This window comes from Calonectris borealis, chromosome 2 (genome assembly GCF_964195595.1).
Source record: "Calonectris borealis chromosome 2, bCalBor7.hap1.2, whole genome shotgun sequence".
Classification (NCBI taxonomy): Eukaryota; Metazoa; Chordata; class Aves; order Procellariiformes; family Procellariidae; genus Calonectris; species Calonectris borealis.
Genome location: NC_134313.1, coordinates 135,945,713 through 135,969,765, shown reverse-complemented (window position 1 = coordinate 135,969,765; position 24,053 = coordinate 135,945,713). Strand labels below are relative to the sequence as shown.

The 24,053-nt window shown below is 43.4% G+C and overlaps 1 protein-coding gene across 1 annotated transcript; it reads right to left on the bottom strand.

Moving 5' to 3' along the window:
* Window positions 1–17: 17 nt before the first annotated feature.
* Window positions 18–20,300, bottom strand: CDCA7L (cell division cycle associated 7 like). Its single transcript, XM_075143609.1, has 10 exons — window positions 20,217–20,300; window positions 13,236–13,382; window positions 9,750–9,881; window positions 8,930–9,280; window positions 6,936–7,016; window positions 5,281–5,466; window positions 3,644–3,778; window positions 2,630–2,779; window positions 1,342–1,478; window positions 18–999 (listed from the first exon to the last, which is right to left on the bottom strand). The coding sequence occupies exons 1-10, from the start codon at window positions 20,298–20,300 to the stop codon at window positions 969–971; spliced, it is 1,434 nt and encodes a 477-aa protein (XP_074999710.1). The 3' UTR covers window positions 18–968.
* Window positions 20,301–24,053: the final 3,753 nt, after the last annotated feature.

Below are 24,053 nucleotides of genomic sequence, written 5' to 3'. Positions count from 1 at the left end.
TTTGACTCACAAAACACTCCTCTTGATTATTCTTTATTCTCTCTACATAAAATGAAATGTGTATCTTACAAGAATTTTAACATAATCATACTGCAATACAAATATCCTGCATTTAAACAAAGTTCTTTGAAAGCTTGGTTGTACATATGAAAAAACATCTAAGTAGAACTGTATGTAAAAAAAGTAATCCTGAACTTTGTGATTTAAACCAGTTAAGCAGTTAGGACTGCTGTAAGGTAGTTGGTTCAAGCAGCAGGTGCATCACATAAAAACTGCTGGTGAGCAATTCTTTTTCTTTATTGGGATGATGTTTAAAATTTTTTAATTTTTTTTCTTTTTTTTTTTTTTTTTTTTACAAAACACTCTTCCACTTTTCATGTTTCAGTGATTAATTGCACTTTGGAATAAAAAAAAATCCTCCTCCCACTGGTAGGTTCCACCAGCTTTGGCTGGAATATAATGGCATTCAGATGGAAGTACCCTTCCCTTCTTCGCAGGGACAAGTTCCATGAACTACAGGTGGAGGAATAGGTTCAGAAAGCAAGGGTTGGAAAACAATCTTTATGGTCAAGTTGGAACACAAGGGGATTTTTGTTTCTTTAAAGATGGGGTATGCTTTACAGGTAGTTGTTAAACACCCTTTCTGCAAACTTGCACAATTATATAAATAAAAATATTGATCAAATTGACCATCATGTGATTGTGTAGCTCTATTAAAAATTAACCACTCAAAGTTCAAGAGTGCCATTTCACTTAATGTATAGGTCTGTGCATGTAGATTTCTCTACCAAAACATTTTCCTGAGAGATCTTTTGCATAAGACCACATCAATACAAAAAGTTCCCAACACAGAAATGCATATACTATACTCTACAATTCTATCTTATATAAAACATAGTAATAACCTTTTGAAGTCAAAATTTGTCAACATATTAACCAGTTGCAGGCACAGCTTGAGTTCAGTGTTCTCAATTGTCATCCGCCAGCTGTTTTTGTAAACTGGAAGACATGCAAGAAAACAGCGTTAGTGCTTTTTAGGAAACTCAGGTTCCCCATAAACAGACAATTTCCATTGCTGAAGATGATAGCACTTCTATATGCTTGAAGCAATCAATACTGATTTCAAAATAGGGAAAAGCATTTCAATTTCTTAAGCAAATGAGTTTTTTACACAGACAATATGACTCACTTTAACGCAGCCGATTTCAGCCTAGGAGAAATCTGAAGTCTAAGAGACTTCTTTTGCATTCGTCCAGGATCTGCCCCAGGCCACAAAAGTCAAGTATTATTTAAAGGGCTACAACAGTTTGAAAAGGAACAACCGCGGGGTACAGCCCTCACCTTTCCAGGTACTCCTTGACGTTGTCATAGCCGTAGAACTTGGCCAGGTGGATGAGCATGCCCGTGGCACAGCGCCCGTCCCGCCGGCGGCAGTAGCTGCAGTTGCACACCCCGCGACAAGGAGGACAGATCCAGGCCTGCAAGGGGGTGAATGTGGGAGGGGGGTTAAAGGCAAGCCATGAGTTAGGTCATATTCGCCTTCCCGTTGCTCAAACAGACAAGAGTATGGCGTCCTTACTGCGTGATTGTTCAGGGCAAGGTTTTAAAAGCCTGAATCAGTCAGCCAACCTTGTTAACACTTTCCAAATTCTGCAGGACTAAAGAAATGATTAAATACTACCCTGTTTGCTTGAATGCTTCTTACTCTGAAGACTCAGGCTCTCCGATTTGTTCAGTATTACTTTAAAATAGACTAAAGGCATCTCTAATGCCTAATGATAACTCATCCTACGTTAGGCTAACCATAGTGAACTCCCTAGAAAAAGATGGGTACCCCCTGTGACAAGTTTCTTTGGCTCTGCCTGCTGGCATAGCCCGATTCCTGAGACTGAATTACCCGGCAGGTACGTGAAGTCGGGAATCTCCCAGCTGCTCAGCAACTGAACACAGAGGTGCAGGTGCTAACAGCCTGCATTACAGTATAGCAGCCACTGCCACACTGGGCCAGCACCTTGGAGCGTTAGTTCTTCGTTGTCCTTCAGAAGAGCCCAGAAGCCCATGTCTAAAGCAGAGGTGGGGGAGAGGAGGTCCCAGAACAAGCTGAGCACAGAGAGCGCTATTCTGCCGAGAGGTCTTTCCGTAGCCACGTGCCTCATTCTCTGGCAGCAGCCTGTGCTCTCTCCTTGCTCAGTGCCTCAGGGGACAACAGAGAACAGGGAGCCAACCCTAAGACTTTTAGGTATCCTCCTTTTTTCTCATATTTAAAAATCAGAATCTAAAACAAGGAACCTGCTTTGCATGCCACGTTACAGAGAGCATTAAAAAAGAAAAGGTATATTTTGGCATTTTTCTGAACGGGGACAGATTCCTTTTCTTTAAAGCTCTCACGCTTGCCCTCCACTGTTAAGCAAGTGGAGCTTCAAAGCACGAAGCTGGATGGACTGTAACCCAGGTCCAGCACCTTCCGCTTGAGTTCCAACAAGATCAGTGTCAGTCGTAACAGTACTACAGCTCTTCTCATGGCAAAAAGCTTTGAACACCATGTTATCATGAGCATATATTCATCGCAGTTTACTAAAAAACCCATATTCATTACACATTCTTTCTAAGCCCAAGAAATGACACCTACTGGATCAAGCAGTGCTGATTTCACATCTTCCCCGTATCGATTTCGAAGACAGGGTCCACAAAACTGCCCCCTTACTCCTCCACAGCCCTGGTTGCGACAGATTGTCTTTGTGTCAATTGTCTTTTGTCGACACTGGTGGCAAGTACTACCCTAAAGTTGGAAAGAAGGAGAAATACGTATGTATGAAGGACATCCTAAATGCTTGTTGCTGAACTTTCCTAATGTATCTGCTGATAGCAAAGCACAAACTTCAAACCAAAGTCAAATTCAGCAATGAAAATGTTAGTAAGAACCATAAGTTCTGTTACTATGATAAATCATATAGTTATCTGGAGGGATGCTAGGGATTTTACAGAGACAGTGCCCAGCCTCAGTTGCATTGGGAGTCTCAAACTACATGAACCTCATGTTGCAGTTCTGATCCTTTCCCCTATCTAGGAAAAAACTAAAACTATTCAGAAAATTACCTTCTGACTTATCTCTGCAAATACTATGAAGCATGAAATATATAGTAAGCTAATCATCTAGATCTTTATGACAATTAGTAACAGCCAAATCCGGTGAAGGAAAGGAGGAGGATTTCCATCAAGAGCTTTGGAAACTACCCAACCCATACAGAAATGTCATTTCCAGGGGGTACAAGGAGCAGCAGGGATCACTATTATTTAATGGCACAACCACCACCACATTTATATTAAGTGAGAATGAGAGATAAAAGGGATGTCAACTCTTATCAGTGGTGAGTCATAGCTATAGCAAATTCCACTTAATAGCTCTATGGCAAGAAAGCACTTCTTTACAGAAGCAAAAAGTTGGTGGGGCGTATCAACCAGCATGGGCAAGCCCACGGAAGCCTGGCAAAGCTTCCGAGTTGTGCTTGTGTAATACAGTAACGCAGAACTGCACTCTCCGGAACCTCAGGAAAGCCTACCTTTTAGCAAACACCAGATGAACTGTTAGGAAACTTTCAATTTCAAGCAAATGGACACACTAAAGAAAACAGCAGCCACTTACTAGAACTTTGTCATAGATTTTGTCTTTAACAGTGATTGCAATGTTGTCCAAGTCCTCCTCAGTAATATCTTCTACTGGACGGTGAGATGAGTATTTTGATGATCTCCTTCTTTTGCGCACTCCACAATCCCCCTGCTAAACAAACTCATCTCAACACCTTTTGTCTGGTGTCATGAAGACTCTGTCACCACACTTGGTAACAAGTTCTTTCATTTATAATGCATATGCAGTCTAGAGGGGTCTACAGGCTCATGGACCACTGGAAGAACAGGGAATAGAGCTTCCAAGTCATCACCGCCTTTTTCTCTCCCTCTCCTCCCTAATCTTCTCTCCACTCCATTAATTATTTATTCTGTTTATATGTTCTTCCTTCCCATCATTGCTACTTCTATTTCCACAAATTCCTAACATGTGTTTCTGCTACCGCCTTTTCTTTGCATTCTCTGCACACCTGCACTGTAACTCTTCATACTCCATTTCTTCCCTCTCAAAATAAGGAACTATAACCATCTGCCTTCCCATGCTTTGCTCCTTCAATCTCTTAGCATGCTCTCTAATTGCTTTCTCCAATGACAATCTCTAATGTCCTGCAAAAAAACCTTTACTGAAGTTTTAGGTTAGTCCTGCCATACCCAGCCCTTTGTTATTATCCTGTTTGTTATTTGGAAGAGTCCTCTACTCACTAGTAAGCGCTCTTTTTTTCCTTCCAAATATCAATCTCTTTGACCCCAATCCATGGATCATCATTATGCCGCCTAGGAGATTTCAAATTTCATGTACAAGTCTCAACTTCCTTAGCCTTCCGCCTACCCCACTCTTAACACCCAATTTGTCCTTCACCCTACCCCACTCTTAACACCCAATTTGTCCTTCACCCTAGATCAGCTCTGATCTCTCCAAAATAGTCATTTACCAGCCCAAGTTCTCATTCAGTGCTACTCCACCTTGTTCAATTGCCAAGTTCCCTCTATAATGCTTCAAATATACCCAGCACTCATTCCTATAAGCAGAACTGGGATCCAGCCTCTACCATGTACCGATACAAACTTAAGAGTCTTCCTCATAAAGGCTATACAGTAAATATAACTAAGACAAATGACCACCATAAGCCAAGAGCAGGAAAAACAGGAGATTTTTTAAAAAATGGTGAAGAATAAAATCTGCAACTTTTGAATGGCTAGCCAGTTGTCAGCAGTTTGTTCGTGCAGATTCCCTTTATTCATTCTCAGTTCAGCTATATAACTCCTATCGTCCCTCTGCTATTTCCAGAGAGGGGTTTTTGCTAACTCTTCCTGAGCCTGAAGATAGAGAAGATCTGCTTTGTCACCTCCACCAGACCCACCTCCTTGTCACTCGAAGGCTTTCTACATTGTGGGCTCTAATATTTTTCAGATAATAAATAAATAATAGACCATAAGTAAACTGCCTTGTTATGTTTTGGTCACAAATAGAGCCCAATTAATGGGTGAAAGATGAGGCAGGAAGGCCTGAAGACAACTTCTTCTGCAGCTAATCCCAAACCAAAGGTTCTCATTGACTTTCTGTAGGATGTGATCTCTGCTCTAAGTGTTGGCCAACAATTTAAATGAATGTTTCCTAATCCCTGACTACCGGAGATACCAAAGTCTGGCAAATACCACACTGAGTCTCTTCTTCAAGAGGTTTTGTTGTCTATAGCTACGGAAGTGTTCTGCAAATCTAACAGCTGACACAGTAAATTTTTCCAAGGCAAATTTCTCTGGTGGACGAGCATTTCTGGTTGGGTTCATGCGACGTGCTATCTGGCCTTCAGAAAATGTCCTCCTTGGGATTTTCTTTTGTTTCTGGAAAGAGAAGACAATTCCAGTAACTGTCCTTTCAGTTATGTTTGTAGTGTTAAACACCAGAAATTATCTCACAATGTCTGTACCGCACTTGTACTATCATGAATGAATCTGTTCTTCTCCCACTCTTTATTTGTTAAGCCAAAGCTCAAGAATTTCTAGTATACTTAAGTGTTCTCCCTACATTTTATACCTTTTTGATCCTTTTAAAACACCACACTTTCATGGTCAAATTCTATTCCAATTAACATCACAGAACTATACCAAAATTTTTTGTATGGCATGTCAAGGTAGAAGCTAGTTCCCACTGTTTTTCAGCAGGTAAAGGTTCAGATTTTCCTACAAATTGAATACATCTTCAAGGAATAATCTGAATTCTAGTTTATTTTCTTTTATATTTTTTAAATTGAAAGGGCATTAATAAGTTTCTTCTCCTACTTCCAGATTCCTAGATCTGGAAATTACTAGGAGGCACAAGATTCCCTTTTCATATTGTCACAACTGCCAGTTACTGCATGATTGAATTGATGCAACAGAAGTCCTCCATAGACACCTACCATAAAGGCATCTACTAAATCTGACAGGATAAACAAGATGTAGGAAGCAAGTCTGCTTGCTACTGTCCTCTTTAGTTATTTCCCTCAAAAGAAGTGAAAAGCACATCACAAGGCCACAGGCTAGAAGTCAAAAACCAAGCAGAAGAGATAACTAAAATACTCCTGATGCCCCCCCCGCCAAGTAAAGATCCTAAATAAAAGTAGCAGGCTTATGTATGTTTCAAACGATGTTTAAGTTTCTATAGCATTTAACTAGAGCTAGCAAGGTTCCAGCCTTTCACAGACTGTGTAATTTGGCTTCACCTTTTCACCCGACAACCACCACACCAGCATTTCTACATAAGCTTCCCAAAGATGCGGCCCTTCAATTTTTCCTCAAATCTTTTCAGTTTATAATACACGTGGAAAAACATTACTCTACAGAGAACCTAGAGGGGTTGACAGTTCTCTGCTTCTAGCCAAGAAAAGTCAGTTGAAATAACTCAGTATCATCCCGGGTTCATGTTGAAGTGGTTGAATTTCATCAGCATAGCTCTACTGGGAAGTGTGGATTTTAAAAGAAAAGCCTGCAAGAGGGAAATTAACAGGATCTAAACTCAAAGGAAAGCAAATATTCTTCCTTATTCCCACATACACAGACATTTGTCTAGCATCTCAACAGTATTTCTAGGGCAAAAATGATAAAGCATCTCACCTTGGTCTCCGTATTTCTTCATAAATTACCTTATAAAACCCCATTTCCCCACATAACCTCTGGTACTTAAATACTGACCAATAGCAAATCTATACAAATAAAGTGACCAAAAGCAAAGAAAACCAGAACAAACTTGGTGAAAGCATTTCATCAGGAAACATATTAATCCTAAGTCTAGCAAAAATGACTGTCACCTCTAGCCAGTAGCAGAGACTTACCGAAGGAGTCGAGGTGGGCGTTTTCGTTTTCACTGGGAACAGGTCGGGTATGGAATTCAGTTCTGCCAGCAGCTGGGCGAGCTGAAATCAACAGTGATACCGTATTGAAAACTCCCTGAAAACTTGCAAATAAGCAACACCTATCATCCGCTCTTCACAGGCACTCCAAATTATATCTAAACATATGAAGTTTCAGTGCATGAAACCTTTCTGGAGGCACTTTATTTAAGTGGGGGTCATAAAAGGGGTTCATTTACCCCTGAATGAGCAAAACTCTGCAGGCAGTACTAACTTCACAGTTCCCATTAGTTCTTACTGGGAATTAGAATTAGCTAGAATTACATCCAATCTTGCCAAAATAGCACTGAGGCAGCGCATTACAACATGGTTACAATATCTATGACGGATAACGAGAAATTCACAGTTCATCTGACAGGAGGGAGAAAAGAAAGACAGGGTGCCCTTGGCCAGAAGGCTGTAAGATGTTCCCTGTGGGCTGTTTTACTGAATGACTGCCGATACACCTGTGGCAGGGAACTCAGAGCGTTCCCTTAAGCAGTGACATTGCAGCAGGGAAACTTTGCTCGTCGTTTTTCAGAGGTCCTTAGTAGCAATGGCTAGGAACATCACTTTTTCAACTATGAGAGCTAGTGCTGATTTCACAAATGCTGCAAACCACAGCCAGTAATGCTACATACGCATTGCTTTGTGCGGACACACACAGCAGCATGGGTACACGCTCATTTGCAAAGTCGTAAAACAACTAAGCCCCACTGGCAGTTCCCCCAACCATGGCGTATGCAGTATCAGAAGCACTTCAGCAGGATGCTCTCTTGCACCGTGTAAAAGATGTCCTGGAGGTACATTTCAACAGAAGCAGTGGCTGACAGGTCCAAAAAAATACTGACCTGTTCCGGAAGGCCAGGATAAGGTTATCTTCTGAAAAGCCAGCAATAGCGGGGATGAGCCAAGCTGCTAGCTGTCTCTAGAGACCGCCATACCAATCATGAGATTAAAAGCTGGATACAGCATTTCTCAGTAAATACTTCAGTCTGGCATTTATCAAGAGCTATTTAATCTCATTACAGTACCGCAACTAGGATGCCAACGAATTTCGCAATGGTTGAACTAGAAGGAAGAGTGGAAGGTGAGAAGGGTAGAAGAGCAGCAAGACCAACACAACAGCAGTGAGGATACAAGACAGATTAGAAACACAGGTACAAAACTAAAGGAAGTTTTTACATGGGAGCTGCAGGCCCACGCACCCAAGAAGTGTACTTGAGCCCCAAGACTACTTGGAAGCTGCAACGTTTCCTGGAATACAGTAAAACTGAAGGAGCCACTGAGGACCCAACATCAACTCAGATTTGCACGGCAGCGTGATAATTAAAGAGAGCTGGTGGCATTTTGGACAAGAGAGGAAAAAGCGTTAGGGAACAATCAGTGTCTCTCTTTTCCGCATCTATACACACACACACACACACACACTTTCAGCAGTTACATAGCAAAGCATTAACTGTAAACATCACATCCCACACAACAGAAAAATTACATGTATCATCCTTAGCAGTTTTTATCTGGCTTTCCAATCAGTAACTGCAGCAGGTCTGTCAGACACAAATGAAAAGTAGAAACTCTATTGTGCAAATGACACCACGAACCACCTGAAGGGACCAGCTGGTTTTCTGACATGTTCTGAAGACTGCAACTTGGGCATCTGTAACTTTGTTCACATCCACATACAAAATGCTTGGTTCAACTCGGGTTTTAAACTTGAGCAGGCTAGTCCTACTTGAGGCTATTTTAGAGGTAAATGTCTGAGTGCTGATGGTCCTCTAGGGTCTTCCCCTACGTAGAAAAATTCAAACACAAACCACCACGAGATTTTCCCAAAGTCACAGCACAGCACCAGGGGGACCCCAAAATTCAAGTGTGCTGAAGCCAAGTACTCGGATGTAAATGTCAGAGAACAAAGCACTGCTCGTAAGTCTTACCATGGCTTTATTTTCTTTAATATTCATGGCTCTCTTAAGCAGAGCACTGGAACTTTCCTCCTGTGTTTCTTTAATGTCTTCTTCAGACTCTGAAGCAGAGCCCTCTAGTTTGTCCCACCGCTTGCAGCTTATTTCTTTTGAAAGAGGTGTGAGAGGTTCACTGTCCTTTAGAGGTAAGTTAGAAGAAGCCTGTTCAGGCACTTTTTTCTCAGATGACTTTCTGGTGGGAAACTGCAAGGCAACACGAAGGCCAAAGCTTCTTCTCTTGGGGGAACTTCTCTTCTTCGCCTCTTCCTCCTCACTACCCAATAAATTATCGCGTTCTTCATCACTCAAGTCCGACTCCATCGCCTAGAGGCAGGAAGAATCCCATGTTACATTATTGGCTGTGAAACAAGAAAGGTCATTTTTAAATCACTAATTCTAGGCAGCAGTCTCACCACCCGAAGGCACTGTCATAAATTCACCTATATCAACAAATTTTTAACAGTTCACAGTACACAACTTCTCCCTGTACAGAGACCAACACAAAATCTATGCATTAATATTGTCTGGGATACAGACATGGCTGTCTTCAGAGGAACAATCTTGCCCAGCACAGTCAGTCTACAAGCAGGTGAAGAAGTTCTCATTTCTAATATGTGATGTTACATCAAATAAAGCTCTTCTTCTCTTTTAAGATAATACGTATTTTTCTTCAGCATGAAGAACGAACATCATGGTGTATCAGAAACACTCCTACTAGAACATGAGGCTTACACAGAAGAGACAGAAAAAAAGAAGTCAACATGTACATTCACACGTAGGTGACTGCCTTTACCAGAACTCCTTTCTTGTTCACATCCACCTCGCTTGAAGGGAAGCCTTCAAACGTTTCCGTTTCAGAGTCGGTGTCTTCAGTGAAAATCCTCCGCAGTTCTTCAGTGAGGTATCTGGACTGAAATCGAACCCCCTGTAAAAATACCAGCCGGTAGCTGTGAGAGACAGTCAGATACAGAGCGGTCACACAGTCACAATAAACAGGTTCTGAGGTTCAAGCAGGTACCAACTGGATGGCACATACTGTGAAAGCACTGTCAAAAGAAAAAAGCAGAAGACATTCAGAGTTTCAGCATTGAGATATTTTAACTTAGCAGGATTTTTTTTCCCTCATTTTGAGCACAGGGCTTTAACTGAGCTGCTTCTTGTGAGGAAAACTTTCTTCTTCACCTCTTCCTCCTCTTCTTCACTACTACCCAATAAAAACAAACTATCCGTTTATGTGTAAATTATCATGTTGTTTTGTATGCTTTCTTCTGGACGTAAAAAAACAGGCCTTGAATGGAAGAAAATACAAACCACAGCCACAGTAAGAAAGAGCCCTCCTTTTTTTCACTTAGCAGTAGAAACACCACTCTCCTCTGGGCTTGCTGCAGCAGTACTCAAGGCTCCTGGAGATGGAGTCTGCTCCTTCTCACGCTGTCACGCCATCACTGAAGTGACAGACAGCAACACAAAACCACAGAGCTTTGAACAGCCTGACTAACATCCCTCCACCTTCCAACTGCTCAACTCTCTCTGTTTTAATGGCGCAGCTTATCCTTCAAACGTGTTCTAGGGTAGACAGATCCCAAATTTCTGCCTACAGACTAGGAAGTCAAAAGTCAGCCAATGAAAAATAAACTAAGATCTCATTAAAACACTTTTCATGATATGCACATTACACACCAATTAAATACAATGCATTTACTAAATCAAACGTATATTTGCATACTTCTAATCAGAATTACTAGAAGACCATCTGTCAACTTGTCCCTGTTGGTCTCCTGAAAGACTCATTCATAGGGGGAACATGACCCACGTTCACACCACACTTGCCTCTTGAAAGTCAGCAACACTCAAGTTTGTTTCCCCAATTTTCCTCTGCTATTTCTTCCTCCCACGCGAGATACAAAAATGACCTTTCATATGATGCACTTGCTAAATATCTTTACTCTTCCTTTCAATTCCCTCCCATCCCTGACTTTAATTACCCACTTCTTTAAGATAATATCTGGTGAAAAACAGATACAATAGACGAGTGGAAAAACTTACAGGGGAATGGGAGGGGGGAGCTACTGCATATGCTGTTTCCTTACACTTAAACATCTCCTACAAATTATTATGGGTAATTGGAATGAGTTTTCTCTAAGCAAAATTACTTCATTCTTTTGTTGATAGCTGCAGTGCAGCTGCTTGAGAAAGGAACAAACACAATAGGGAAGTTACTTTAAAGTTAAATTGCATTTCTTGGAGGGAAACTGAAGTTTTTATGCATTCTGTGTTTTCATTAAATTCCACAATGAAGGTTGGGGGGGAAATAAGCTGTTTGTTAGCTGACTAAAAATAACACATCTAGAGCTATGCTGTTACACCTACGAAGAATGAATGGTCTACACAAGGTAAAATACGCATCAGGGATACCTATAGGAGAAACAGCTGAAAGGGAGCAGAAGTGCAGGGACTATGGGAGTAGGACTGCAGAAAGCCCTGAGGAAAAGCAGACAGGCAGAGGTCAATACTTGTTAATGCGTTTGCGCATCAGCATCCAAGGGAACATCTGATGCAGTAACATCCCACTCACACCCCGGCAGGGCAGCTGCCGTGCCTCCTCTCCCAACAACTGCAGCATTTTTCTGAACTTTCCATCGTTTTGCTCTTCACACTAAAACTTTTTAGTTTCCTGCACAAGAAGCACCTATGGTGTTTCTCAGCGACAGTGGTGTTTGGCATCATAACTGGATGGAACTCAGGATAAAAAAATCGTGGTTTTATTGTGCCATTTAGTGGTAAAGGAGTTAAACTCAGTACTAGTAGAGATTTAAAATAATTCTCAGCCCAAGGGAAACACAGGAATGGTGAGGAAGGCTGCAGTGCCAGCTGTAAATTTGGAACTAGTCTCACTGGGATTCCCAGTAACGCATGTTAAATTAACAGTACCTAGCTCTTCCACAGCATTTTTCATCAGAGGATTTTAAAATGCTTTGCAGCAAAGATCATTATCATAATCTCCATCTCACAAGTTGGGAAACCAAGGCAGAGATAAGTAAGGTAAGGTGCCTGCAGTCTCCAAGCAGGCAGCAGAAGCTCAGGCTCCCGCACAAGGCTCCCTCTCCCTCTCCACCACCACCTCCTCCTCCTCTCCTCGACGATCGTTCTTCATGCTCCACATAAAGCCACAGATACAAGAGCAAGCTACCTCCTGGTTTTCTGAAGTTACCAGTGCCACCATCTAGCAACAAGATGATGAAGCAATTTAGAGCCAAGTATATTTCATTAGTTTTAAGCCGCTGTCTTTCTCCATAGCACAGACTTGAGGCTCTACTCCCGAACAGCTTCTGCACTTTGTACAAGCTTCTCTGAGGCCATTCGCCTACGAAGGCTCAGAAATAGCACACACTCGTACAAGCCTCATTCTGTCTGTTCCCCTTGCTAACACGCGTCATATTCCTTGTCTTCAGCAACTCTTAACCAGATACTGACCTGATGGACAAAGCAAAAGCAAAAGAAAAACCAAGCAAAAGAAAAAAAGACATTTTCGATTTTTTTTATTAATGGCACAGAAGAACCCTTTTGAGAGCACAACTGACAAGGGTATCTTTTAGCCCATTAGTCCATATCTATCAAGTATATAATTACAAGCTTCTAAAAGACTAAAAACTAAATTTTCTGGCAGCCAAGACAGCACACCAGTTCTCTTCCTTTCTTGTGAATTCAGCTGGTGCCTCCATCTACCAAGTCAGAGAACGAAAAACGTCAAAACATTATGCTGATCCAAGCTACTTCACCTTTAAGAGAGCAGAGAACCGGCAAACCTCACAATCGAAGCAGGAGCTGATGGTTTCTGTGGGTCACCACCACTAAAACAGCAATTTTAATGCAGAAAAAGCACTAATATAAATTAGTGCAGAAACAGCACTGATATAAACTTCTGGAAGAAATACCTTGAAGTCTGCATACTCACAAAACCCATCTATTACCATGCATTTCCACTGTCATATGTATCCAGAGCACACCAGCCCAGGATAGTAGTTGTCTCTCCTGTTTGCTTCACTTACCGACTTCACTGAAACTCACCTTCTCATGAAACCCATTTTCCTTATGTTATGAAAGAGTTTTTAAAAGCAATCATCAGAACCTAAAAAGGATAACACGTTTGTTTACATTTATTTTTAGTATGAGGACTGCAGATTATGGGTTTTGCTGCAAGTTATGGCTCATGCAGCCTTGACACAAGCTCAGAGTAATACTGCACCGAAAGAGCGTTAACTGGGCAATCTGTTCCTACCTTTTTTCCTGAATCCAGGGAATTAAAACTAGCATAGCTGTCCTCTGACAACAACCTCTGTTTGGAAGCATCATCTTGGAACCCCAGAAAATCTTCATTGTCACTGGGGGCATTAAAGATGTCAGCCACTTCCTTGGGTATCTGTTTCTGATTCAAAACAAGACAGAACATATGAGTCAGACATGCCAACTTAATAGGAAAACTCAAATTGGCAACAGTACAACTTATTTTTATACTCCTACGAAGTACAAATTTGTATCACAAAATATGCTATGTGTAGCAAAACTGTACCTCATTTAGCTAAACTCCAGGAAATTCTGTAGGGGTGGTTTTAATCCCTAAATACAGACTTCAGATTTGGAGCTAGGGAGGGGATGCAATATGCAGGGTGTTTAAGTCCACACAACAGTGCTCCTCATCATGTAAAAATACGCGTGTGCCTCATCTTTGCAAGCATGTGCTCAGAGCACCCTTTATCCGTAGTGAAACCCACTCCTCCTCTTACAGAGCAACGACGGCTCAGAGATGAGGGACAAACCTTCAAATATAACGCAATGCTAAACAAGTACAAAGAAACCTTACCGTTAGATCCCATAACAGTACTGTAACATATTTTATCAGACACTTACTAACTCCAAAAATAAAACCAATGCAACTCATTCTCTTTTGTCAGTACTGCCGCAGTCAGTACCGCTGGTTCTTACCAGCCACACTTGGTAAGAAAGTGAAAACCCATTTTAACCAAGAACATTTCTCGTTTGCTAGAAGCCCACAACGTAGCCCGCCAGGAGGAAGCACTGCCAAGGGCAGGCAGCGGCACCTTCTGCGGTGACCAAGGTTACAACTTCAGAGTTCGAGAAGTCCAGTCCCAGCACAGAAGGAGACTCGTACCGCCAGAGGTAACCATCCCCCCTGGCCGCAAACTTCACCAAGCACTTCAGATAATCCTCTCCATGTAAGGGGCCAGTAAGAAGCCTTCAGATAGCTCCCACCTAGGCTGCTTTAGGATTTGGTGTGTGGAAGGATGGGATGAACACATCCAGCCTTAAAACCAAGGGAGAAGGCATTTTGCCAAGTTTCAGAACACGGTTTTACATATCCCAGAATCATTTGCAAAACCATTCTGCCGTTCACAGAAATGCTCGGGGAGAAAAGCATCCGCATCGCTCACCAGCACCTGCACATTTATCTTCTACATCCCCAGGACCACATGTACACGTCACGCATGCTACTCCTACTTGAAGCAAGCCTCTCTGCTCTTTGCTGTGTGCTAAAGCTGCACGTGGATTTCCCACTCCTCTCATTAACCTCAGGAACATGAAATTAACACCTGCCTGGTGAGAGGGGCCAGTTCCTCATCCGAAGGAGAAGGTCTCCAGCCCTGAACGTTCAAGACAACATCCCCGAGATGAACTCCAGAACTGAGAGCAGCCTGCCCTTGGCCGCTGTCATAGACAACCAAGGTTGCTCATACAGGGCCCCATATAATGATTATTTTTTATTATTATTTTATCTTTTTTTTTTTTTAATTTATTTGTGCCAAGGCAAATGGCCCAAAGGAGGCTCATTCTCCAAAAATAACGTTGCTGACAAAATTCCACTTCCATTAGAAGAGCAAGCAGCACCTTGACCAAAGCGTCGCTCTCTGAAATAAGCTACAGTAATGGGCATACACGGGCTTACTTTTATTCTTGCTCTGCTTTTATAAAGCTGATGTAGACTGATGCAGAACTGATTTACTGTTGCTTGAGCAAGAGCAGAATTTACCTCTGAACAACTGACCCTCGCAGGCATGTAACAGCACAACCCAACGCACTGCTGCAGAAGTCGTGCTGTCCGCATTTGAACTCCTTCGGATATTCCCTCACCCCCACTTCTGAAAACAAACAGCCAGAATCCAGCTCCGTTGCTGTCACGGAATTCACTCAGTACAGAGCAGCATTAAAAATGAAGCATTATGCATTTTAATGGAAAAACATACAAGGAACTGTGAGGCTCGTTGCTATGAATAAATTGCTTCCAGGAGCCGCTGCATTAGTTGTTGTGCTATTGTACAGCTGAGTTAGCCACTGCTGTGATTACTGTATGCCCAACTAATTTCTTCTTCTTCGTCTATTACTTCTGCATCTGCACCAGAGGAGCCATTATGGGGGTGTAATTACTGATTTTGAACAAAGGAAAAAAAAAAGTTTCCCAGTAGAAGACCTTCTTTATGCATTCCCAAACACTAAGGTACTGATTTAAGTAACTTACTGCAGAACTTCAAAGATTTTTAGGTTGTGACTTGCTCCCCGTAGGCTGACTACGAAGAATCTCATTCAGCCATTGATGAGGCCCCATTTCACCGAAAGGGCTTAGGTTAATAACAGAAAACACCTGACACATACAAGGTGAGTAGGAGTTTAAAAAGAGCACCCTCATGACCAAGCTTGCTCATCGCCAGTATTTCTACACCTGAAATCCAGTATTTCTACACCTGAAATCACAAGTCAAGTTTATTCCCGGCAGAAGTCCATTGCTATCACCAGACAGACGTCAAAAATGAGCTTGCACCGAACACCTCTGCCGTGATGGGTTGGTTCGCCGTTATTTATTGCGTAGTCCTGGAAGCCACAGACATTTCCATTTTTAACTTTCAATTAAAATACGTTCAGAAACTGATCTATAATCAGCATCAGAGCGTAGCATTTTAACTCCGTCAACAAAGTAGAATATACCAAGACAGAAAATACATACTTACTTAAACACAAATGTCAAAATACTAATCTAAACACTTGAAAGACACAGGCACTTCAAGAGAGGAACTAAACCCCTAAAAAAGGCAGGAAAGCAGAGACGTGATGAACATTTCAAGCTTGCTCAGGGAAAATATTTCAACATGAAAAAACCACAGGTTCAGACACAATGGTCTGCTGAAATGTTGCAAAGATGTGAAAAATACTGTCTTTTTTAAAGATACCAATTACAAAAAGGTAAGTACTGAAAATCTAGTAAAAGCTGGAAATAATTCACAGCTGCTGAAAAGTCAAGGTCTCGTTTCTAGCAGGAAATTTTATACCTGTTGAGCTCAGCTATTTCTGCACATAAAATACACTTACTTGTTTAAAACACCCACAGGTGTAAAGGTACTTTTCAAAAGCAGCAGAAAACATTCCCCACTACAAACAGCATACAACCCAACAATCTCCAGAACAGCCAACCTTAAGTCTGTTTTTTTCAACAAAAGATCAAAGTTCAAGATATTCGCATCTCCCAGTTTCCCCTTCTTTAAATTTGACAAAATACCACCAGTACACCCAAGAACGCACCCGAATTTGTCGGGCTGCGGGGGAGAGAGTTACCGTTCCTGCAGAACCGGGAGCAGGCAGCTCACGTGCGCCCGTGAGGGCTGGCAGACCTGCCACCGAGGGACAAGGGTGACAGAGACGGAAAACGAGGCCGAGAGGGATGTCAGACCTGTTTTGGTGACGCTCCTACACTCACCACGCAAGTGATGGGAAAAGTAAGGCACCTGAGGTCCCCACCAGTCAAAACACGATTTTTCTAAGTGCCACCTCTGTGAATTCCACCTGCCATGTTAGGCAAGAAGAAAAGCCTGAGGTGAGATGTTTTACTTTCCACGTCAACAGGAAGAATTCTCGTATCTCAAGTGAAAAAGCAACCTTCCTGGTACCAACGCCAAAAGAGATGCAACTTGACCTTCTGCAAGGCAGGGCCCTGGCAGGCTGCGAGGAGAGAACGCTTGCGTGCACGCACACCCTCAGCTTCGGTGGGAAGCATCGGAAGCCACTGTCAAGCATATTTCGGTTTTTTTTAAAAGGTATTTGTACATATCACTTTCACTGCCAATTGTCACACTAGCGCGTTCTTCTCTGACAATGATGTATCAGGAGAACATACTGTGTGAGAAAGCAGGGCTAGATGTAATTCTCTGTTTTTGCTCCTACCACGAAAAAAAAAATCAGTTGGGCTGTATTCCCCTCATTCAAGTTTGCACGATGTACAGACATTCCTGTTTAAAGCAGAGGACAGATAATTTTGGTAACGTTCAAACTTGCTGCTTAATCATTTCAGTCAAACTGAAGTAATCTCAGTTTAATCTCAAATGCATACTCACACAAACCAAACTTGTGCAAAGTCACACCTTCAACTCACGCTGGAAAACCTCTTGACTTCTCCCAGGCTTAGTACGCAGCAAGCCCAAGGCACGCCACCCAAGGGTTACAGGCACTGGATTTGGCTTATAGCCCCGAAATAACAACTGAACAGGGAAGCGCTCCAAGGCTGACAATTATGGGCAGCGCTACAAGAATAGAGGGCCCCAGCCAGAATGACAATAGGTGCCAAACCAAAAACCCAAAATTATTTACAAGTCGAGATCCTGGTCTTTCCACTGGAATCATGGCAAACAGCATCGTATGAAAGCTTAATTTTAAACATCATACAAACGTGTGAAAGACGTGGAAGGCAGAAAGAGGCAGAGTCATGTATTACGGCGCGGAAGAATCACGCGACTAGACACACGGTCAACAGGACTGCCGACACCATCCAACCAGCCTGAGACTCAACAGCAACAACAAAATCTAGGAAGGCACGGAAGATCCCACATAATCTCCGCAACTTCTCAACAGCATCAGAGGACAAAAACCTGAAACCTTCCAGATGGTGAAGTATATTCTTGGCACAAGTGGCAGAAGGGTGAAAGGCAAGTGAGTGTTCAGAGAAAAGAAGGAACAGGTGATAAAATAAGCAGTCACCACACAGTTTTACAATCTTCACAGGGATACTTCGATTCCACCAAAGGTGAAGATGGATTATGCCTGAACCTGTAAATCTGTCACAGCAACAACTCCTGGGACTTTCAGGGTGGTGTCCCCTGCCCACACGAGAAGTTATGGTAATTCTCCCGGTCAACCTACTGCTAAACCCAAGTACTCCATGAAATTTTAGTAAATTAAAAAAGTATTTTCAGAACAGTAGAGTATGGTTTCTACACTGCTTTATTTAAACTGATAATTAAATAAGCTAAAACCCATCAAGCTATTTTATCCTAAAATAAAGAACGCCCAACTATCATAATCACATGGCGAGTCATAAAGAACGCTCAACTATCATAATCACATGGCGAGTCATTTAAAATGTTACCTTCCAAAGGCAACATCTACCTGGAAACTATCCCCTGCTTTTCAAAAATGCTGATAATAATGTGAACACCAGCATGTTGGCATATGAACACAGTCTAAATGCTCTGTCAAGTGCTACTCTCTCTTCTTTTGTAATATCTAATATCTCGCTGATCTAAACAGTAGTAACAGCTATTTCTGAATTAATTCTGGATAATTCAAGAGCATCCCTTTCATCTATCGTGGTGCCTAATTACTTTCCGAGCCCCGGCGTTCCAAGGAAAACGCTTTTGTACAACACCACGGGAATACAATGCGTCCTCTCTTCACGTCTGGATTGCTAGAGTCCAGGCTTTTTGGGTGCAAAAGCTTTGTCAGCCAGCATCTCTTTAACGAGCTCCGTGTACTGAATCTGCTGTGCAAGGACCTGTTAAATTAGACCCTCGGATGGGAAATGGAACTGCAGGTCTTGCGATTCAAAACAATTTTGTACTGCTGACTTCCTTGGCAACTGCTTTCAATGGGGGCAAGCTAATTTACCAGTCAGCAGATGACCTGTGACTTCAGAGACAAGGAAGCCTTCCCCACCACATCCTTCTGGCTCAGCCAGGACCGAACCCACTGCTCACCAGTGTGTCACAAAGGGGAGCAAGAGCCACCAGAAGGCCTTGTTCAGCCAAAAGCAAGCTCCCACGAGAAACAGGAGAGCACTTAGAACAGACTGCATCCTTCTCCCCTTTGCTGAGCCTTAAAAGAAACATGATGCGCACCCTTCTAGCTGTGCAGTAGAAAGGTGACTAGCAAACAGTAAGAGCCTCTCCTTATAGCACCAGAGGTGAGAAGTAAGTGCCATTCACTTCTATTGTACCATGTCAATCAGGTTTCTCCCAAACGGTTTTACGGTGCCCTTATCTCCACTCTGCCAATGGAAAGCCTGAGGCCATACGAAGGTGGAAGGTTTACAAAGTCCCCGAGAGGACAGAGGTCCTAACAAACGTTTCAGTGTTTCTACAACCCTCCTGTTCCACAGAAACCCACGTAACTCCCTACCAGCAAGAGCTGACTGAGATGCTGACTTTCCCCTCCCTCCCTCCCTCCCACCACCTGGGAGACTCGCCATACCCCCTCTCAAGACTTGAACCACACAAGCAGCCGGATGCATCCAAGCAAATGCCGGGCTTGGACCAGACCGCAGTCGGGTGCGCCGATCAAAGCACGCCTGCGTTTGTCCCTAAGCCTCCAGCCTTATAAATACTCACATGTATTCAAGCGACTCAAATATCTGTTTGTGGCACGGCGGCATTTCAACAACAACAACAACAAAAAAAAGAAAGGACAGAATTAAAAAATAAAAAAAAAAAAAAGCTATTTCAAGAGTGACATCCCCAGGCTTACAGAGACTAATTAATTAACAAAGCTCCTCCCCAATAAGCTACGCGCAGCCCACAGGCCTTTATTAGGGACGCTGCAGCAGCCAGCACCGCTGGACTTTCCTCATACCGATGCCGAACGCCTCGGGGCCGCCCCAAAAGGCGGCTTCCACCCCCTCCCCGCCGCTTTGCAATCCCGCAGCCGCCACGTGGAGGGCGGCCGGCGGGCCGCCGCGCTCACCGGGACCGTGTGTACCGGGCGGGGACCGGCGCGGGGGACGGAAGAGCTGCCCGCCGCTGTCGGCGGCGCCGGTCCCGGCGCCGCCGACAGCGGCGGGCAGCTCTTCCGTCCCCCGCGCCGCGGTCCCGCGGGGGAACGGACAAAGGCCGCCGCTGCCCCGGGAAGGCGGAAAGCAGCCGAGCCGGCGCCCTCCCCCCCGCGGCCCGGCCTTGCCCGCCCGCTCCGCGCAGCCGGCGGGCCGCCTCACCTTGCCGCGGCTCGCCGCCGCCGGGCCTGCTGCTGCCGCCGCCGCCCCCCGCCGCCGTCGCCGCCGCCGCCCGCGCCGCACCATGGCGTGAGGAGCCGCCCGCGCTGCCGCGGGAGGAGGAGAGAGGAGGAGGAGGGAGGAGCGGGGGGCGGTGGCGGGGTGGAGCCGCCCGGCGGCGGCGGGAAAGGCGGGATGGGGACGGGGCACCCCGTGTGGCCTGGCTGGGGATGGGTAACGGCCGTCCGGTACCGGCTGCGGAGCTGCTGGTCCTCGGGTGCTCCCCCGTGGGCACCCAGCATCTTCCGTGCTCCCCTCCGCACCCCCTCGCACGGCAGCAGCTGTTAGTCTGAACGGAGCGGTCTTGCCTGGGGGAAAACGCTCTCATCCCGCAAATAATTTAAAATGTTTACTTCAGCGGTACAGGTGTGAGGTGTAAGCCTTTCGAAGACCTTAAAAAAAGGGGGAATGGAGATGATGTAGCTTGGATTGCTTTGTGTGAGCGTTCCCCAGCTTCCCAAGTTAACTGCCCTTAGCTTAAGTGTGCAAGTGAAATCTAAAGGTGGAAGCGATGGGAAGCAGAGCTGTTTCCTTTCAACTGCAAGTCAAGAGTTCAATTTCAAAATGTCACAGATGGTGGAAAGTAAATCAAATTAGAGAAAGCAAATTGGAAAAATGGGAATATATCAATTTTGAAAGCATTTTTCCTCCAAGAAATTTGCTATCTTATTCTTCCGCTCTTCAGCTAGCAGGAAGAAAAATGAACACAAAGACATGGAAACTATTTTTCTAGTTTCTTCTGAATAACTTGTATTCCTCAATTAAGTTTAATTTTTATTAAAAACTTACAACATTATATGTGTCCCTTTATTAATCAAGGGGGATGGTACTAAATTAGGCACTTCATCTTATGATTACTCAGTAATTCAGTGAGAGAAGCAGCCCTTTGAGCAGAGATGAGCTCCCAAAGGTGGCTGGTCGGGTGGGGTGGAGGTCCTGCTGACACTGTGAACCTTCACTTGTCCGATGCAATGTGAAGCAGGTCTGGCAGAAACCTGTTGAGATGGTATTTTCCTACTGCAGCTTTGTTAATGGAATGGTGTGCTTTCCAATATGGTTATAATTAAGTTAACCCTTGTTATTAGGGCACATTTTATACAGTTTCACTCTTTTCCCATTCTTGCATCTGAACATTTCTCCCTTGGTGGGCCTGCGAAGCGTCCTCCGTCTTGGCAGTATGGCAGGCGCACGCCTCCTCTGACGGGGCTATTGCCAACTGCTCATCATCCATCTCAACAGGATGGCCCCTGCAGGTGGCTCACAGGTAAAGAGCCCTCTTGGGATTGGCAGTGAAGTACCTTCAGTGTTTGCAGTGCTATAAAATAAATGTGTGTCTTTACCGTTCTCTCTCTGGGATTTGAGAAAATAGGAGAACACTCGGTGGCTGGGGGCATGTTCCACACCCAGGTTTCTGTCTAGCAGCACGTGGGTGAGCTTCCACGAGCCCTCTAGTCTGGATAGTTGGACCAGGGCAGCAAGAAATTCACTTGCCCACGTAATCTGGCTGAAATAAGCCTATGATAACTGTCTTTATAGTTTGTGCATTGATAAAGGCAAATCAGAGGAACCAACTGCGTTCCTCTGTAGCTTGCCTTCAAACCCAATTGTGAATTGCCATGCTAAAAATAAATTCAGATTGTTTTGGCTATTTTAATACTTTCTGGATGCCATCAAATTAAATGTTACATGTAAGTTTTAATTTAGGGAGAGGATAGAATTCAGTAGAAGACAAAATGCGGGAATTATGTATAATATCAGCATAATTGAAATGCGGACTTCTTAAAATACGAAAGAATAAAGATCTCTTGTGCGATATGTTCTTGAAAGGCATGTATTTTATGTATTCCACTGCACACCCTGGGTTTGTCCCCAACAGTCTACGTTATGAACCACTTTGTTTGTTAAAAGCTGTCAACATGCTATCTTGGATTGTGAACAACAGATTTGAAATGACTGTGTTGACTGTCCTATGCTAAATTAGAGTGAATAAAATTGCATTCTGTTACAATAGAGATGTGCAGCTATTATGCTGTTACAAATATATTATGAACTGCCTGATAATATCTTGTGCTATTTTATGCAATTTGTTGCTTTGTTTCTTTTTTCTGTTAACTTTCCACTTCATTTTGTACTTTCACAATCCTTCTTCTTGCCAGCATTTTCAAGCACTTCATGTCAGCTATTGCTCTTTATGTTGCTCTATTAAAAGTGGGTTTTTTTAAATTTCCTTAATTTGTCTGCAGCTGTACCTCAAATACTCATCAGTGTGGATTTTCCACAATCGCTGAATTCCTGCCCATTTTCCGTACCTCTTTTCATATTACTTCGAAGTTTGTTTTTCTAACCCCCAATAGCTTTTGTGTTATTGCCTTGTCAGTAGGATCTCATGAGCTGCTCAGATTCAGCTCAATCAGCTGGATTCCGGGTACTCTTCAACTTCAACCTTATATATTAAGCCTGAATTATTTTGCAACAACTAGGTCCAGAATAGTTTCTGACCTTGCTGATCATCCCGTGAGAACGTCTCAGTCCAGGTCTTCGGACTCCTAAACTATATAATGAAACTCATAACAATAAGTCTCAGGCTCGATGTGACCATTATAATCAGACTATAACTTTCCAGACAGAGCAAATGTGTACTGAAGGAATTACGAGCTGCTTGGAATGTGTATCGGGTATAGCAGATCCACCAGTTTATGTGGACCACCTCGCTAACGTGCTGATGCACAGTAAAATTACAGGACGGGACCACCATCTCTCTGAAGTGGCCTTGTAAATGCAAAATTTGTTGGCCGTTCGTTTTGAATGAACAAATACCACTCTAGGTTATAATTCTGGACTTTAATGCTGTGAATTTACTGAGGTGGATAAACATTAAAATCAACCCTCGCTCCTGAGCTCTGTTTTCACTGCTCCCTCCAACAGTCTCTAATTTGGGGGCCATTGTAATCATGACTGGGGGCTTTGCCCCCATCTTCCTGCCACCACGTTTCTCTGAGACCTGTCAAGCATTTTAAGTAGGACGCACTTTCCCACACTTCTCAATGAATGCTGACATACCTAACTTAAAAGGATTACTTTCTGCTGAGAGGAATTGTAATCCTCTTTTCCTGCTCTGCAAATCCTCTAGTAAGTGAAAAAGAAAGGCCAAGATCTGTTCTGCTGTGCAGGGCAAATCACCATCTCAGAAGGTATAGAAGAAAACAACAAATCTAAGATTTACTTGTGGTCACGCTTGTCCAGGAGCTGTGTCCCTGACTATTAACTCATTGGCATCTTCCATCACTATTTTTAGTGCTTTGATATTTTCTGTTTTAGTTTCTAATAGCTGTGTGAATACACGCACAATTGGTACGTGAATGGTGCTCAGGACAAAATACTTCTCTTGAAGGTATCTACAAAGAGCTACAGATACTGCATTGCCTTAACTTGAACCCAGTTTTTAATATTATGTTAACAAACCCCAAAAATGTACTTTTAACTTACATACAAAAGCTAGTGGTTTTCCAAACTGCCTAAGGTCAATTTGGAGACTATTTTCAAAAGCCGTTGCCGAAGATGCCGGTGGTGGTAAAGGTTCGTCCTCGGAGGGTAGGGTGTCAGTGGTACCCGGCACAACAACAAAAGCATAAATGTTCCTACTACCTTGATTTCCACCCACCCATCTCAAAGCCTTTCCTCACACCCGCTTGTTGTTGCAACAAATTGGCTTGTGGGTGAGGCTGAGGGCAAAGTTTGGGTGATCTCACCCTAACATCTGAAACCGAAGCCTCAGGCTAT

What these genes read in the sequence shown, in the direction of transcription:
- CDCA7L (XM_075143609.1), bottom strand. Translation starts at nt 20,300, where the DNA reads ATGGTGCGGCGCGGGCGGCGGCGGCGACGGCGGCGGGGGGCGGCGGCG. An exon ending in CCCTGGATTCAGGAAAAAAG is followed by an intron (nt 9,882 to 13,235) that starts GTAGGAACAGAT and finishes GTATTTTTACAG; the next exon opens with GGGGTTCGATTTCAGTCCAG. An exon ending in AAATCTATGACAAAGTTCTA is followed by an intron (nt 2,780 to 3,643) that starts GTAAGTGGCTGC and finishes TTCCAACTTTAG; the next exon opens with GGTAGTACTTGCCACCAGTG.